At 43.5% G+C, this 15669-nt stretch overlaps 1 protein-coding gene across 3 annotated transcripts in view; it reads left to right on the plus strand.

Moving 5' to 3' along the window:
- ZBTB41 (zinc finger and BTB domain containing 41) overlaps nucleotides 1–15669 on the plus strand; it is a 275820-nt gene that overhangs the window by 91818 nt on the left and 168333 nt on the right. For all 3 annotated transcript variants that reach the window (XM_078644047.1, XM_078644054.1, XM_078644038.1), the window contains exon 7: nucleotides 6788–6883. In XM_078644047.1, coding sequence (XP_078500173.1) covers nucleotides 6788–6883 — 96 coding nt within the window. The remainder of the gene's footprint in view (nucleotides 1–6787; nucleotides 6884–15669) is intronic.

Genomic DNA, 15669 nt, shown 5'->3' on the forward strand with positions numbered 1-15669 from the left:
TGCCACAGGAGAGAACATATGTCAGGGCATCTCAGGGCTTTGCACTGGCTCAGAATCGATAACAGGGTCAAGTTCAAGACCCTCAGTTTCATGCACAGAATTAAATTTGGCTCTGCCCCGAGATATCTAAAAACTCTGGTGCACGCCTACCTTCCTGCCCGTTGTCTAAGATCCTCTTCGCAGGGCCTTTTCAGCGTGCCTAAAGTCCGCCTAGCCAGGATGGGTGGAAGGTCCTTTTCACTCTTGGGACCAAAGCTGTGGAATTCCCTCCCCCTCAACTTACGCACAGAAACAAGCTATGCCCAGTTTCGCAAAGCCATAAAGACCTGGCTGTTTAATCAATAACTTGTCGCTGCCTTGCATCAGAGGATTATGACCTACTCAACAGCTTACTATTTTCAGCGCCGAGAAACCCTTTTTGGGTAGCTGTTGCGCTTTAAAAGCTCAACAAATAAATAAATAAATACGCTGGAACCACAGCCAAACTCCAGAAAAGACTCCAGCACATATAGAACACCTCGGCACAACTCATCCTGGACATCCCCCGTCACAGCCACATCTCTGCCCATCTGAGAGACCTGCACTAGCTCCCTGTGAGCAAGAGGATCACGTTCAGACTCCTCACCCACGCACACAAGGCTCTCCACTGCCGGGGCCCTAATTACCTCAACAGCCGCCTCACACTCTACACACCCACCCGCCAGCTCCGATCCGCCAGCCTCGCCCTCGCCACCGTCCCACGAATCCGCAAAGCCACTGCCGGAGGAAGATCCTTCTCCTACCTGGCGGCCAAGACATGGAACTCCCTCCCCACCCACCTACGGCTGACCCAGGACCATCTCTCCTTCAGGAAACAACTCAAGACCTGGCTGTTCGAGCAGTAGCGACCCCCCCCCCCCCTCCCAGCGCCTTGAGACCCTAACGGGTGAGTAGCGCTATACAAATTTGCTTAATTAATTGATTGATTGATTGATGTTGCAACGCAGGGCAGCCCTCGGAAAACCAAGGGTTGCGCCTGGATCATTGTGTTTAACACGCCTGCCCTCACCTGGGCTTCCACCGTCTGTACTCCATCTAAGACAGCAGCGTTCAGGCCGGACTGAGGACCCAAAGCAGCGATGGCAATTTTGGCAGACTAGCCCCCTCCCCCCCCCACCCCCACCCCCAACCCCACCCCCACCCCCACCACCACATCAAGCAGGGAGGGGGAGGTTGACAGTGTGAAGCACTGCTTCTTTTGTTACTTGGGGCCGATATTGCAGCACTGCATAGTTTGCTAGGCCAGAGCAGAGACCAGTTTTTTCCACTGTTGGATACATCAATACTGTTTAAATAACAAGTTCCTGGGAAGCTTGATTCCGGTCCAGGGAAGACATGGCTTGGCAGTTCGGGCTGGACTGTTCCTATGAGGCACAGGGTCAGACTGATTTGCATATGGCCATGTCTGAACTGGGGTGGCGGAGTGAGCTAAAGAACGGTGATGGATTAAACCCAGATCAGTTGACTGGGGGTGAGTGTTAGTATTGTCAACGCTCCGTCCATCACCACCTTTGGTTTTTCTTTGTTCGCCCTAAGTTGGCAGGGTATGCTCAGACGTGAGTCCCTTGCTCACTTTGCCACTGGAGTCAAGCAAGCCCGGCTGAAGACGGCTGTAATGCCAGAAACCGGTCCTGGGAAGCTTGATTCCGGTCCAGGGAAGACATGGCTTGGCAGTTGGGGCTGGACTGTTCCCATGAGGCACAGGGTCAGACTGATTTGCATATGGCCATGTCTGAACTGGGGTGGCGGAGTGAGCTAAAGAACGGTGATGGATTAAACCCAGATCAGTTGACTGGGGGTGAGTGTTAGTATTGTCAACGCTCCGTCCATCACCACCTTTGGTTTTTCTAAATAACAAGTTGAGCAAAGTTAGTTTGCATCATATTTTGTCCTAGGTTTTTCACTTTATATAGGCAAAAAATAGATGCCAAATCTGTTTGGTCAAAGTTTTGCTTTCGTGCAAAACTTAATATAATGTGATTCAGGCTATCTAGTGCAATACCTCTGTCCTACATTACTTTATGTTCAAATGACAAAAACCAAGCTTAAAAGATTCGCACTTCATCAGGAAGGGCTAAAAGGATGCTGTTGTTGGTCACTTTAGTAAATGTAAGATTCATAAGAATCCGGAAGATCCCCCATACAGACCTATTGTGTCCACCCTGGGGACTCCAACAGAACCCCTGTCGAAATTTGTAGATCATTTTCTCCGTCCCCATATTCCAGAAATCAAATCGTATGTTAAGGATACCTGCCACATGATTAACTTAGTTGAAAATCTAGACTTCATTCAAGGAAGGGATATACTTGTAACCCTCGATATAGAATCCCTTTATAGTAACATTCCCATTGATGAAGCCATTAAAGCTACAGACTGGTTCATAGACAAACACAATATCACATGCCCCAAAAACTTTTTAATAGATTGTTTATTCATTGTTTTGACAGACAATTTTTTTGAATTTGGTGAAAATGTTTTCCGCCAATTGAGAGGTGTCAGTATGGGTGCGTCGGTTGCCCCATCGATAGCAAATATATACATGTCCAGATTCGAAGAACGCTTCATAGACAATGAGGTAGCACCATTCTTCGAGTCAATTTCCCATTGGTCCAGATATATCGATGACATCTTTTTTATCTGGACCAATGGGAAAGATACGCTCCTTGAGTTCTTGGAGTGGATTAACCTAACAGATGGCAATCTTAAATTCACTGCTCATTATAATGAGAACCAAGTTGAGTTTTTAGACCTTCTCATTCGAGTAAATGTGAACAAATTGGAGGTGGATCTCTTCGTGAAAAAAACAGCACGAAATACTTTACTGCACTTCAGCAGTTTTCATCCGAAATGTCAAAGAGAGAGTATCCCCTTTTCGCAATTCCTGAGGGTGCGCAGGAATTGCACAAATTTACAAGATTATGATAAACAAGCAGCAATTATGCGAAAAAAATTCTGTGAGCGTGGATATCCGCACAGACTAATACGGAATTCATATAAACGTGCGAGATTCTTTGATCGCGATGCGTTACTTATCCCCAAAGACAAGCAAGCAAATGAACGCATCGTGTGTGTCACTACACACTCAACTATGAATGAACGGATTAGGCAAATCATCAATGCCAATTGGCATATCTTGAATTGCAACCCATCCTCCACTTCTGCTTTAATCAAACCCCTATTTGCACATAGGAGAAACAGGAACTTAAAAGATAAAATAGTCCATTCAAAATTCAATTCTAGACAGAATGGCGAGCAAACCCAAAGATCATTACTGACTAATTTACCAGTACGGGGTACAGTCCCATGCTCCTCTTGCAAATGTTGTAAGACCATTCTGGGTGGTGAGTCATTTACCCATAACGGCTACACCTCCAAGGCTCATGATCTGTGGAATTGCAAAACCACGAATGTGGTCTATTTCATCTGCTGCCCATGTGGTATGGGATATGTGGGTGAGACGTGTAGATCCATCCAAACACGTCTCACCGAACATAGATCAGCAATCAAAACGCAGAAACTGAACGCACCACTAGTGAAACATTTTCTGGATTTAAATCACAAACCAGAGGATGTACATTGGCGCATCCTAGAAAAAATTAAAACTCCAGACAGTAAAGGAGGGTGCGCCATAAGGAAAAAACGTGAAGTCTTTTGGATTTTCGTTTTGGACACACACAAAAAAGGATTAAATAATGATATCCCGTGGGAGAATGCGATTTGCCTGTAAGTGTAGGTATGACATTATTGGCAAAATAGTCACAAAACTTACTTTCATTTGTTAGAGTCCACTGTAAACCACTGTAACTGAAACTCCAATTTTTATCTTTAATTTAATTTTATATAGTTTGCCTCTGCATTCCATATGGGAGACACATTTTTTGAACATCCCATAAATCTTGATGACTAGATGGTTCATTATTGAAATATTTTTCACTGTAATGATAGTTTCTCATGCTTGTTGTGATATCGGCGATCCCCTGACAATAATGGTAATGTTAGTGTTAACTACTGGTCTGTGCTTTGCCCAATAATTTACACTCTCCAAAACATGGTTTTGTATATACAGATTGCAACATAGCGGCGTATATCACGCGGGTTGTAGTATATCCATGCCATGTAGTCCCCTTTCTGTATCCAGTTGAGTGATGTGGCTACATGTTTTACGGAGTCCTATTTCTATGTTCCCATAACTAAGAGTATGCATAATACACATCATGTTGTTCCCTGGGCATTCGTACCAGGTAGTCCTTTTTCTACATCTAGTTAATTGACCCGGTCACATGGTCCACATGGTCCGCATAGTCCACTTTCCATATTCTAGTAACCGAGAACACTCGAGATGTAGGAGTGTCTTTCGGCCAACCAATCTCCTTTGAGGGACAATTACAGCACGCCTACTTAATGACGGGTAGGTGTGTCCGCGAATCGATCATTATTTCCAACTGCCGCGGGACGCCAGGAATCCATCGTTTGGAACGCCCGCGGGTTGATGTAAGCGCTGCATACCAGCTTATTTTCGGTAAGCAAACGTTTAACTTATTGAATTTCTTACAAAGAAGACACACATCAGTATGTGTGGTTAGATGTAATTCCATTTTTGTATTTTTTCCTTCTGGTCCAAAGGACATCGCTAAGGGAACAGATCAACCGACTGTGGTCCCGTGCGACTTTTAATACTATCAACCCCGCTTACCATTCGCTGGTAAGTTTTGGCGCTCCTTCTTTATTTAATTCATTTGTGCGTTTGAGGCAGTCAGCCTGAATGCCGTATTCGGTAAATTTCCCTTACCGCATTCCCACTTAGTGCCGCTTATCCGTAAGTTTATATATTTGTAATTCTTATGGGTCGGGTTATGCGCACAATAGAGTGAAGAGCACTTTCTAACCTTATAACATAGGAGCATTTGGTCGCTGCGGTAGTATTGAATCGCGTAGATTAAAACGCCCGCTGGTAACGTCCTTGCAGCTGGGCAACAAGAAGAGTAAATTCACGGGCTGTCATTAGATTCGACAATGTGGTCGCGCAAACTGTTGACACTGTTCTGGAAATTTAAATTTCTAAGAAGAAGACTGACGGTAGGTGTGTTGTAATCTTATACCCACAGTTTTTTTTTTTAAATAAAGAAATTATCCAAAGCAACGAGCACCATATCAAAGAAGAGCCGTTTGCCTTGAAAATAGCAACCCCTTGGTTACACTCTGTAGGTAAGATTTTGTACCCATTATGCAATGTTATAGTGGTAGTTACTTCAGATCCATATGTGATGAGGTAATGAGTCCGGTTTTCCTTTTTTATCTTTTGCGATTTCCAGCACTGTTAATGATTGGATATCTCTATTCACGTCGACCCTAATGCATTTTCCTAACCAATCCTAGGTAAGACCTGTACAACTAAAATCATTCATGTGCATAAATAAATCCTACTTAATACCACAAAGGCAGAAAATATTTGTCCAATTTGTTGTTTAATATTTTAGCTGGATTGTTAGGATATATCAATACGAATTGGGGTCCATCATCTACCCCCAAGATTAGGAAAAGAGGGTCCCTTTGTGTTCCAGCCATCATTTGGAAACAAGCAAAACTCGTGATCTCCTGGTAAGGACAAGGTAGCTAGAATCAAGTGTATTACTAATGGATTGATAAATTAGACTGTCCTTTTTGTCATTACCAGTTTGTTGCCTCAAAAAATAGTGTCACGCAAACCTTGGTTTGAAATAAGATTCCCCTGATTTTCCTTACATGTTGATTAGGTAATAGTAATTGGTCCAGGTCTGAGTATCACGCAGGACTTGGTTAGGATTCAACTACAACACTGCTCAAATATTATAATGTATAGTTGTAACTTATGTAGCGCTACAGCTTGGCTACTAAGCAGGGAATTTCTGTGATATGCAAGGCGGTTCACAATATTGTCACATGTTTACGTATTAAAACTATGTAGAGAGGCTAGCGCTTCTCCCCCAATGGTCATATGTTTATGTAATAAAACTATGTAGAGAGGCTAGTGCTTCTCCCCCAATGGTGATTTTAATCCTCCTTATATATGTTTTTCAGATTTTAATTGTGGCTCCTGAAGAAGGCGTTCTTGCTTAAACGCCGAAACGCGCGTCGAAGATTATTATTGTTTGCCACTACCTTATGAATTTACTAATTGTGTCATTGATATTTTTATTTTTGTATGTCAACTAGTGTTGTTTTTTAATTAGAATAGGTCAAGTGTATTATTTAGTTATATAATTGAATTCAAATGTTTTTATCCTGAGTATATATACTTAACAATAAAGCAAAATTTTGTATTTTTAATTTGTATGTTGCGCCTTGTGTTGTCGTTATCTCCCTGGTGATATCATAATTGTTGGTTATTTTTCACATTGTGTAAATGTAACATCAGACAGTTGTCACTCGCTTCTATTTGTGTCATGACAGAGCTTCCCAGGTGGGTTTTCACTGCTGCAATTTATTGTCTAGAATGCCAAAGTTAATCTTCACAAAAGGGAAAGCCGAAAGTTAAATTGTACACATAGTGACAAGTGTCCGGTTTATATGTAATTTTATCAGTGACAATATTTCCTGTATTCTCTCATGAAAGTGAATGACTAAAGGCTTACATTCCCTTATTTCACCGCTGGAGCCTGTTTACTCTAAAGGAATTTGGTCTAGATGTGCAAGAGGACCGTATTTGAATGTGTAGGTTTGCACATGTATGCAGGACTGATTACTTTCAACTTTTTTCTTCCTATACAGAACAACATTGAAAGAACACATGCGAATTCACAGTGGAGAGAAACCCCACTTATGTAGCATTTGTGGACAGAACTTTCGGCATGGAAGTTCATACAGGTACATTAAAATCGGGCTTTAAGGATTTTGTTGTTTTACAAAATGGTGAATCATAAGAAAATGTATATAGCAAACTGACCATTTCTAAACCAAGCGACATAGAAGCATGAGACAAGAGTTTGAGTGCTGGCTTTTTGGATACCACGATACATCTTGTTGAAGTAAATAATCCACACTTTAAAATAATTGAGATACATTCAGCCTATACATTTATATTCAAGTCCTCTAGTTACAAGCCAAGACTTCAGAGACCATCTGTTTGACCTGGCCTTTTCTGCAGGGTTATCCCCAAACGTTTTGCCTTTCCCTGCCTATTTTTCTGACCTTTTTGGTGGCTTTAGGACTCTGAGCACGTTACCACTGCTAACCAGTGTTAAAGTGCATGTACTTTCTCCTCTAAACATGGCATGATTGGTTTACACCTATTTGGCATATTTGATTTACTTATAAGTCCCTTGTAAATTGGTATACCATATACGCAGGGCTTGTTAATTAAATGCTGAGTGGACCTGCAGCACTGATTGTGCCACCACAGAAGTAGCCTTTCAGACCTGTCTCAGCCCTGCCACCGCAGGGCCTGGGTGCGCAATTTACTGCCACTTCAACTTGGCATTCAAAACTGCTTGCCAAGCCTTAAACTACTCTTTTATTACACTAAGTCCCCCCTGAGGTAGGCCCTATGGGCAGGGTGCCTATTACACTTAAGCCACCCCTAATGTAGGCCCTAGGTAGCCCTAAGGGCAGGGTGCTGTATAAGTAAAAGGTAGGTCATATGCCTTTGTGTGGCAGTGAAACAAGAAATAGTTCTTTTTGCAGTGCTGTTAGGCCTACTCCTTCTATAGGCTAGCATTGGGAATTCCCTTATATAATTTTAAGTGGTAAATTCCTGATCAGAAAGGAATGGCATTGCCATGTTTGGTATGTTTAGGATCGTAGTGATACATACTACATATTGGTGTAGTTGGGTCTTGCATCACTATTTTAGAAATGGCACTTTTAGAAAGTGTGCATTTCCCTGTGCTTATATCTCTTTGAGCTTTGCAGCCTGTCTCCAATACACATCTGGGCTGAGTGACAGCTACACTTTATGCAAACTCTCTAGGCAGCCACATTACAGGAAGGGCTGGGTGTGGCAATGGATACATCTGCATTCCTCTGCATAAAGATAGTCTTCCATGTCGGGGAGAGATGGTGCACACTTTACTTTAAATAGGTTGTGTCCTGCCCTCACAAAAAGGGCTGAACCCCCTACTGATCTTCAGGAGCCAGGACTGGACTGAAAGGGATTGTTGCACACTTTTAAGGGTTCCTTTGAAGTCACCCCCTATATCAAAGGCATTTCAGAAAAGTATAAGTACTGGGGCTCTAACCCCATATTTTTAGACACTGCATGAGATTTGTAACCAGAATCTGCTGGCTCTGCAGGTGAGCATTGCCAGAGGACCGCTGTGCTGCCAGGAGGGACCATCATTTACTGACTGCTTTACTGTGTTGACCTGCTGAGTGCTGAGCTGCAAGAGGGACTGCCTCTTTGCAACCTGACCTAAATGTGCTGGCCTGCTGCTTCCTTTGTACCCCAGGTGTTGTCCAAGTGCTTATTGGCTTGCCTCCTGTTGTGCAATCCCAGGACCATCAGGGATTGCCTCTTAGCACCTCTGCAGTGGGACTCGGTCGCTTGTGAGTCTGGCAGCAGCGTACTGACTAAAGACTACTTTCCTCATTCTTGCCATCTCGCTGCAGGAGCCCATTCTAGCGTGTCGCCAGCACTCCGCTCTGCCAGAGGAAAGTGGCGGCATGTGGTTATGGGCAGCGCTTAACGCTCCCACAGCTGGGTTTTTCATGCTCCTGCAGCGCGCCTCACCTGAGAAGGGGTGCATGTGCGTCCAGCATTTAACCTGAGGAGTGCTCTGTGGACCTAGTCTGGGTGCGCGTTCGGTTTCGACCTCCAACAGAGCCTGGAGTAGCGGCAGAGCTTCAGTCCACTTGCTGTGTTCCTTCTCGCCAGAAACACACCCTTTGTAGCGGCCTGTTGAGCACTGTATTCGACCTGCTCCAATTGTTTAGGAAGTTGGGGACCCCTCTATAAAAAAAGTTACACTAGCTATACATAGGGAGAACTATCTAGTTTAGAAAGGTCTATAACTAGTAAATGAACCTAGATGGATAGAAACATCTATATCTTATTACCCACTACATACAGACTTGTGACCAACTACATAAATGTGTATTTTTCTTCAATTTTATTATTCAAATATATATATTTTTGTGTTGCTTTTTTTTTAGATTAAATATTTATTTGATGAGTACATTCCAATATATTTCATAATGAATTGATATTTCTATGGATTTTCTTATACAAATCTTAAAAATTACATAACACACATAGATGAGCAAAAGACAAAAATTGATGGAGGCAATGCGGTAGGTAACACACAGGCAAAAGCGGTGGATAACACACTACGCACGTTTCGGCTTGGAAGCCTTCATCAGGTGACCCGTCTTTGGCAATAGGAAGATAGTTCAAGATGTGAGAAAATGCTGACTTAAAAACATGTAGATCGTCAGACCCTTGTATTCCAGAAGTTGATGTTTATCACAGATATAGTTAGATAATTTGATAAAAGGACTCCTTCAAACGTGGAAGGGTGCTTAGTAGAATTTACTTCTTCGATATATGGAAGGATCCATAATGATTCTTATATGGACAACCAGGAGAGTAATATAGGATAAGAACAATCACTCTCAGGATATGATCGCTTTATTGTGTCCGGGGGCCAGATTAGTTATTTTGTATAGTTTGACGAACGTTCTAGTGCTATAGGATGTAGAACGGGATATGGCCCTCACGACCTATGGCACTCTGCAGAAACCGGCATGGTATGTCGACCTGCTCCAATGTAAGGGAGACCAGCAGTCGATTTCGGTCGGGGATCACTGCATGCCCCAGAATTTTACAATAATCACTGGAATAGAAGCGCACAAGCGCTCCCACGTGCACTGACTGCCTATCAGGGTTTAATACCTATAGCTGTACCAGTATTTGAGAGTTCTATCGTGGCAACCTTGTGTTTTCAGTGCAAGTATTATATTGAGGCCCCCATACCTACCCATTCGGGATGGCTGCTGTAACATGGTGTTCCATTGCAAGTACCACATAGGTGCCCCGCTCCGAAGAAAGTAATAGGAACTCTGTAGGAATTTCATTCAAATATAACAGGTGAGGAATCTGCAATAGAAGTATCCATCAGAACGCTGGTTTTATGAGGATCTAGAAAATAGCTTTTGTGAGGCATATGTCCTAATACTTTCTCTTCATTAGCAGGTTCTGCCATGTTGAAGCACAGATGCCTACAGGAGAAAACTAAGAAATTAAATTGCTTCCATGGTCATACGTTTCAATAAGAAACTCCCCAAAGATAATCCCAGAGCTTAAATTAACCTTGTCTAGGATCTGCCAGAAGGAACAAAATGACACAGAATGTAAATAAAGGTGTTATCTGTGCAAGGTGAGCTCCTGTAGTCTGAGTTCACCCTTCAACCACCGATTTTGAATGGAAACTAGCTACATTAGAGCAAAGCTCTTCATGGAGTTTATCACTCAGAAAGTGATATATGAAATCTGAAGTGGTGTCTTTGTGGGGAGTGGAGCTCAGGGTAGATCCAATTCACTGGCTAAGGTTGAGGCCTAAAATAATCTAGGCATGTGGTAGTCATGGTGCTGCATGCACTGTATACAGAAGGGCATCTGTTTCTACCATGATCACTGGGAGCTACTAAAGCAGGAGGATTTATGAAATGAGAATATCGGAGAATAACATTTTTATTTATCTGGGCATGGGATTTTTACTTAAACCAACCTAGCATTTGATCAAACAAAGAGTAGGTGGGAAGTGCTAAAAGTACTGAACACGAAGGGAATGGGGATTACAGGATTATGAGTACGACTCGAAATGCCCAATAAAGATATAAAACAAAGGGCGGCGAGGTGGAGGATGAAAGCCAATTTGTTCTTTTTAGGGGAGAATAATATATTTTACTGGCACTTTTTTACGCAATGTTCCAATACAATGATATGGGATTCATTTAAGGTCATGATTAGGGGCTTTTATTTCGATTGCTTTAGTGGTGGGGGCCTCTAAAAATTTTTATAATGGCCTCTATGTAGAGGAAGATTCACTGGATTTCAATTGGGGAATAAAAGGGTCTTCTGTTTAATTCTTAACTCCATCTCTGGCTCAGTCCTTAATTTGTAAAAAAAAATATAAGTGCCAGGGCCCTGGTCAGGATGCCCCTGCAGCTTGCACCAAACATTGCCTCTGCCATGCTTCCAATGATAGTAACAACACAACGACTAACCATCACACTCCTACAAGTGTGACAATTCGGACTATTTCAGACCTCCAAAGCTATAAGAATGGATTGGGCGGCAGGTAATAGTCATTTTAATGTATATTGAATTAATAATCTGTTGTCGTTGTCATCTCTAAATTAACCAGGCATCTTCACCTTGTGGCAGACTATCACTAGTGCCGGTGTTGACAATCAAGTGCCCGTGCTGAGCACCGGAAATCACCGGCTCAAATTAAGCACTGCTCTGCACAATAAGTAAGATATATGCCTCAGTGGTCAACTTGCTCTTAGTGTGTGAAACTTCCTTTCGACTGATTCAAGGAAAATACCAAATCTGATGGTATTATGGAAGAAACTGAAAACTCAACTGAGAATGTTCTTTTTTGTTTTCTTATTTAGCGATCGTTATATAGCAGTTATGTATCATTTATAACCTCTTGAGCCCCTTAAAATTCTGGGGGATGAAGATGTGTTGAATGAAAACGTAATTACATAACACACTGTGACCCTTTTGATCGAGTTAACATTTTTCACAAACCTAAGCATTTCGTTTAGAAACTCACTCTCACACAACATATCCTTAGCACGAGCACCTTTCTCAGTGAGGTTTAGTCGGAGTTTGAGGTTGATTTTGTTAAAAAATAACCCTTTTATGCTCGGTGGAAAAGGAAGTTGTAACATTAGCACAAAACTTGAAGCAACACCAAAATCCTTTCCAAGTTGAAAGAGTAATCACCAGATGAAGCATCTTGTACAAGGTTCAATGCTCTTATGAAGATAACAGGAACATCTAAAATGTATAGGACTTTCTTTACTTTCTTCCAGGAATAATTATTGGACTTACCAAGAAAGTTGATATGCCTTAGTTAGGGTTGATCTTTGGGGTGGAGCACTTGGAACGCATACACAATCATATATCTCTGTAGACTTACCATTGTGTTATGATCCCAACCTAATATTCTTAAGTTCTGTAAACTTCTTAAAACCCATCTAGTTACTCTCGGATTTTCCCTACTGACACTATGAATGTACCCTCCTACTCTAGGACCAGGACTACTTCGGGTATTTGAGCGACTATAAATATATAATCAAATCGTGGAATGAGTTAACGATAATAACATTCTAAATGCATGCCAGTATGGCTTCTGAAGTGATGTAATGGTATAGGAACGGTAGAGCAATGCCTCAAACTTATATCTGATTATTGTGAAATATACTGTAAGCAAACAGCCAGTGTTACATCTTGCTTTCATGGATGGGTCAATGGCATTTGATTGTGTCAACCAGCCGAAGTAATGGCGCTCCCTTATCAAGTTAGGAATGGATACGGAATTAGTTCACTTACTAGTTTCTTTGCACGTTGGCACCAAAGCCTGCCTCAGGATCGGAATAAGTGGAAGTTTCTGATGAATTTAGCATTGGACGAGGGGCTTTCCAGGGGTGCATATCAGCTCTGCTTCTTTTTATTTTGTATATAAATGATCTTAGTTTAGAGCTTGTTAAATGCACCCCAGATGTGCTCATGGTGAATGACTCTCCCCTCCCTGTGTTACTTTATGCGGAAGACACAGTACTAATAGCCCGCAACCCCAAAGCAATGCGTTTATTAATCCATTTGTTTGTAAATTTTAGGGCAAATCTTAATTTATCGACTAATTTTACGAAATCCTTTATAATGAATTTTGGCTGGAAGTGCATGCGACCCTCATCTATTGTGGTGGGTGTGAACACTTTATTAAGCACCAGTACTTTTGTTATCTGGGTGTTACTTTTAGCTCCACTGGGACATGGTCTCCACACCTCGCACAAAACAGGGTTACGTTTTTAAGGGCAAGTGGCTCACTTCTTAGCTTACCGTCCCTGAAGGGAGGGATGGTGGTCCTATCCTTATTGCAAATATATTCCTCCCAGTGGACACCAATTGAAACTTATGGGGCGGGGATTAGGTGACCATACACACCTCCAGAGGGAAGAAACTCGTTTTTGCAGGAGACTATTATTAGCTCCTGCTTCAACTTCCCATTTCATCTGTCATAATGAGTTGGGCTTAGACTATTTGTACAATTATATTCGTAGCCGCCCGGCTCTTCTGTGGTCATCTATCTGGAGCTCTGAAGAAGAATCACTTCAAGGAATATCATTTCTGATTGCCTGGCGTGTGAAGAGGGACTTTCTATCCCTTGGCTGGCGTGTGTTAAAAAGCCTTTGGAAGGAGATGGCTTAACTGACATTTTTCTAGACAAAGCACCTAGCGCCGCCTCGGGCCGAAAGCAAGTACAATCCCTATTATTGGTGCAAGCCCAAGGGGAGAGGCTGCGGGCAGAAGATCGGAAATGAAGTGTTGCAAAACTACCTGTATTTCAATCATGGGATCATACCCACAAAATAGTTGTGGAATATTTGTAGGAACTGGGAACGATCTTTATGGTTTAGTTTTGGGGCCTGTATAAAGAAGTATTCCTTAAGTTTCCCGCTTGGCTTTCAGCATAAACTTGACTCCAGGGTGTACCCGTGTAACAACTTGTCCAAGCAAACTATGATGCATTTTCTCTTTTTCGGCGATTACTAAAGATTCTTAGTGCCTCTTATGAGGCTCAGAAACGTTCGGAGCTGTTCTCAGGCCTATCGCCTTTTACAAGCATTATATGATGAGGACGTCTGCCGTGGTGTAACTCTGTTCCTTCAAGCCGCAGTACCTCTAGAAGGTCAATGCATTCTGAATAATTTGTTTGCCAATGTTTTTATGAAGCAGTATAATCACGATGGATATGGGAAAGATCCAATATTTATACTCAGGAGGCTCAGTGAACCCGCTGAGTGAGTCCACTGCGCCAAGGGAGCCACTCACACTTGCGGTATGGTATGGCACCCCTTGCCAAAGCACTCCCCTCCCCTTTTTGGTGTAGGATCCAGTGTGTAGGCCTTGGAGTCTCAGAGACCCCTCTGAGAGAGTCCACTGCGTAAAGGGAGCCTCTCGCAACAAAGATAGGGAAGTGATACCACTTCCCCTGGGATCACAGCGTACTTGACTTTGGACGTTGCCTTGACTCGTCTACCGGTTTGTGTCCCCGTCACCCTTCCCCTCCTCTTCCCATGCTGTGTCTCTCACCCTCCCCTCCTCTTTCCCGCCTTCATTATCTGTCTACTTCCCCTGCTCCTACCCCCCTCCCCTGAATCTCTCACCTTGCCTGCTGTTCCCCTTTCGTATTTGTGCTTATTGTTTATCCCTACCTCACAAGTAACTATGGACCGCGCCCAGCGCCAGACCCCCTGGTCCTCGCAAAACCCACTCCACCCGCATAACGTATGACACCGCAACTCTCCTCGCCCTTAACCCCGGACGCAAACCACAATGCTGCGTTGCTACCCCAGGACATACCCACGGACCATTCGTCTGCCACTCCTGCAAGTTCGCCTGCATCAGGACCCACACCAAACCCTCCTCCTCCAAACACAGCTCCAACTCTAACCACCTGAAGTGCATCCTGCTGAACACCCGCTCGATCCACAAACACGCCACTGAACTCTGGGACCTACTCGACACTACATCGCCGGACGTCGCCTTCCTTACAGAAATTTGGATGAACGCCTCATCAGTGCCCGACATCGCCATAGCCATCCCGGACGCCTACAAGATCATCCGAAAAGACCGCACCAACCAAACAGGTGGAGGCATCGCCATCGTCCATAAGAACACAATCCGAATTACGACCAGCTCAGACGATAACATCGCGACCGCCGAACACCTTCACTTCCAGATCCACACCGACCCCAGGACCACACTTAGAGGCACCCTCATCTACAGACCACCAGGAACCCGCACCCAATTCAACGAAGACATCACTGACTTCATCAGCCCACATGCCCTCACCTCCGAGAACTACATTCTACTGGGAGACCTCAACTTCCACCTTGAAAAGAATAATGACAGCAACACCACCACCCTTCTGGACAACCTGGCCAATCTCGGACTCAAACAACTTGTTGACACCCCCACCCACTTAGCCGGACACACGCTCGACCCCATCTTCACCTCCAGCAAACACATCTCCTTTGATCACACCACAGCTCTCCACTGGACGGACCACAGCTGCGTCCACTTCAGCTACAAAAAGACCACGACCCACAGCCCCCCACAACCTATTCCTCGAAGAAACTGGAACAAAATCACCACCAACCAACTCTTCACATCACTTAACCTAAACCCCCCGCCATATCATCGGACCCAAACCAAGCTGCCACAAAACTCACACAATGGATCACTCACAGCGCTGACGAATTAGCACCCTTTAAAAACCACCAGATCAAACAAGGTAGCAAAAAGGCCCCCTGGTTCAACGATGACCTTAAGAAATCCAAGAAGCTATGTCGTACCCTCGAGAAAACTTGGAGAAAAAACCCAACCACTAACAACCTAACCACCTTCAAAGACGCCA

The sequence above is a fragment of the Lissotriton helveticus genome, chromosome 1_1 (assembly GCF_964261635.1).
Source record: "Lissotriton helveticus chromosome 1_1, aLisHel1.1, whole genome shotgun sequence".
Taxonomy (NCBI): domain Eukaryota; kingdom Metazoa; phylum Chordata; class Amphibia; order Caudata; family Salamandridae; genus Lissotriton; species Lissotriton helveticus.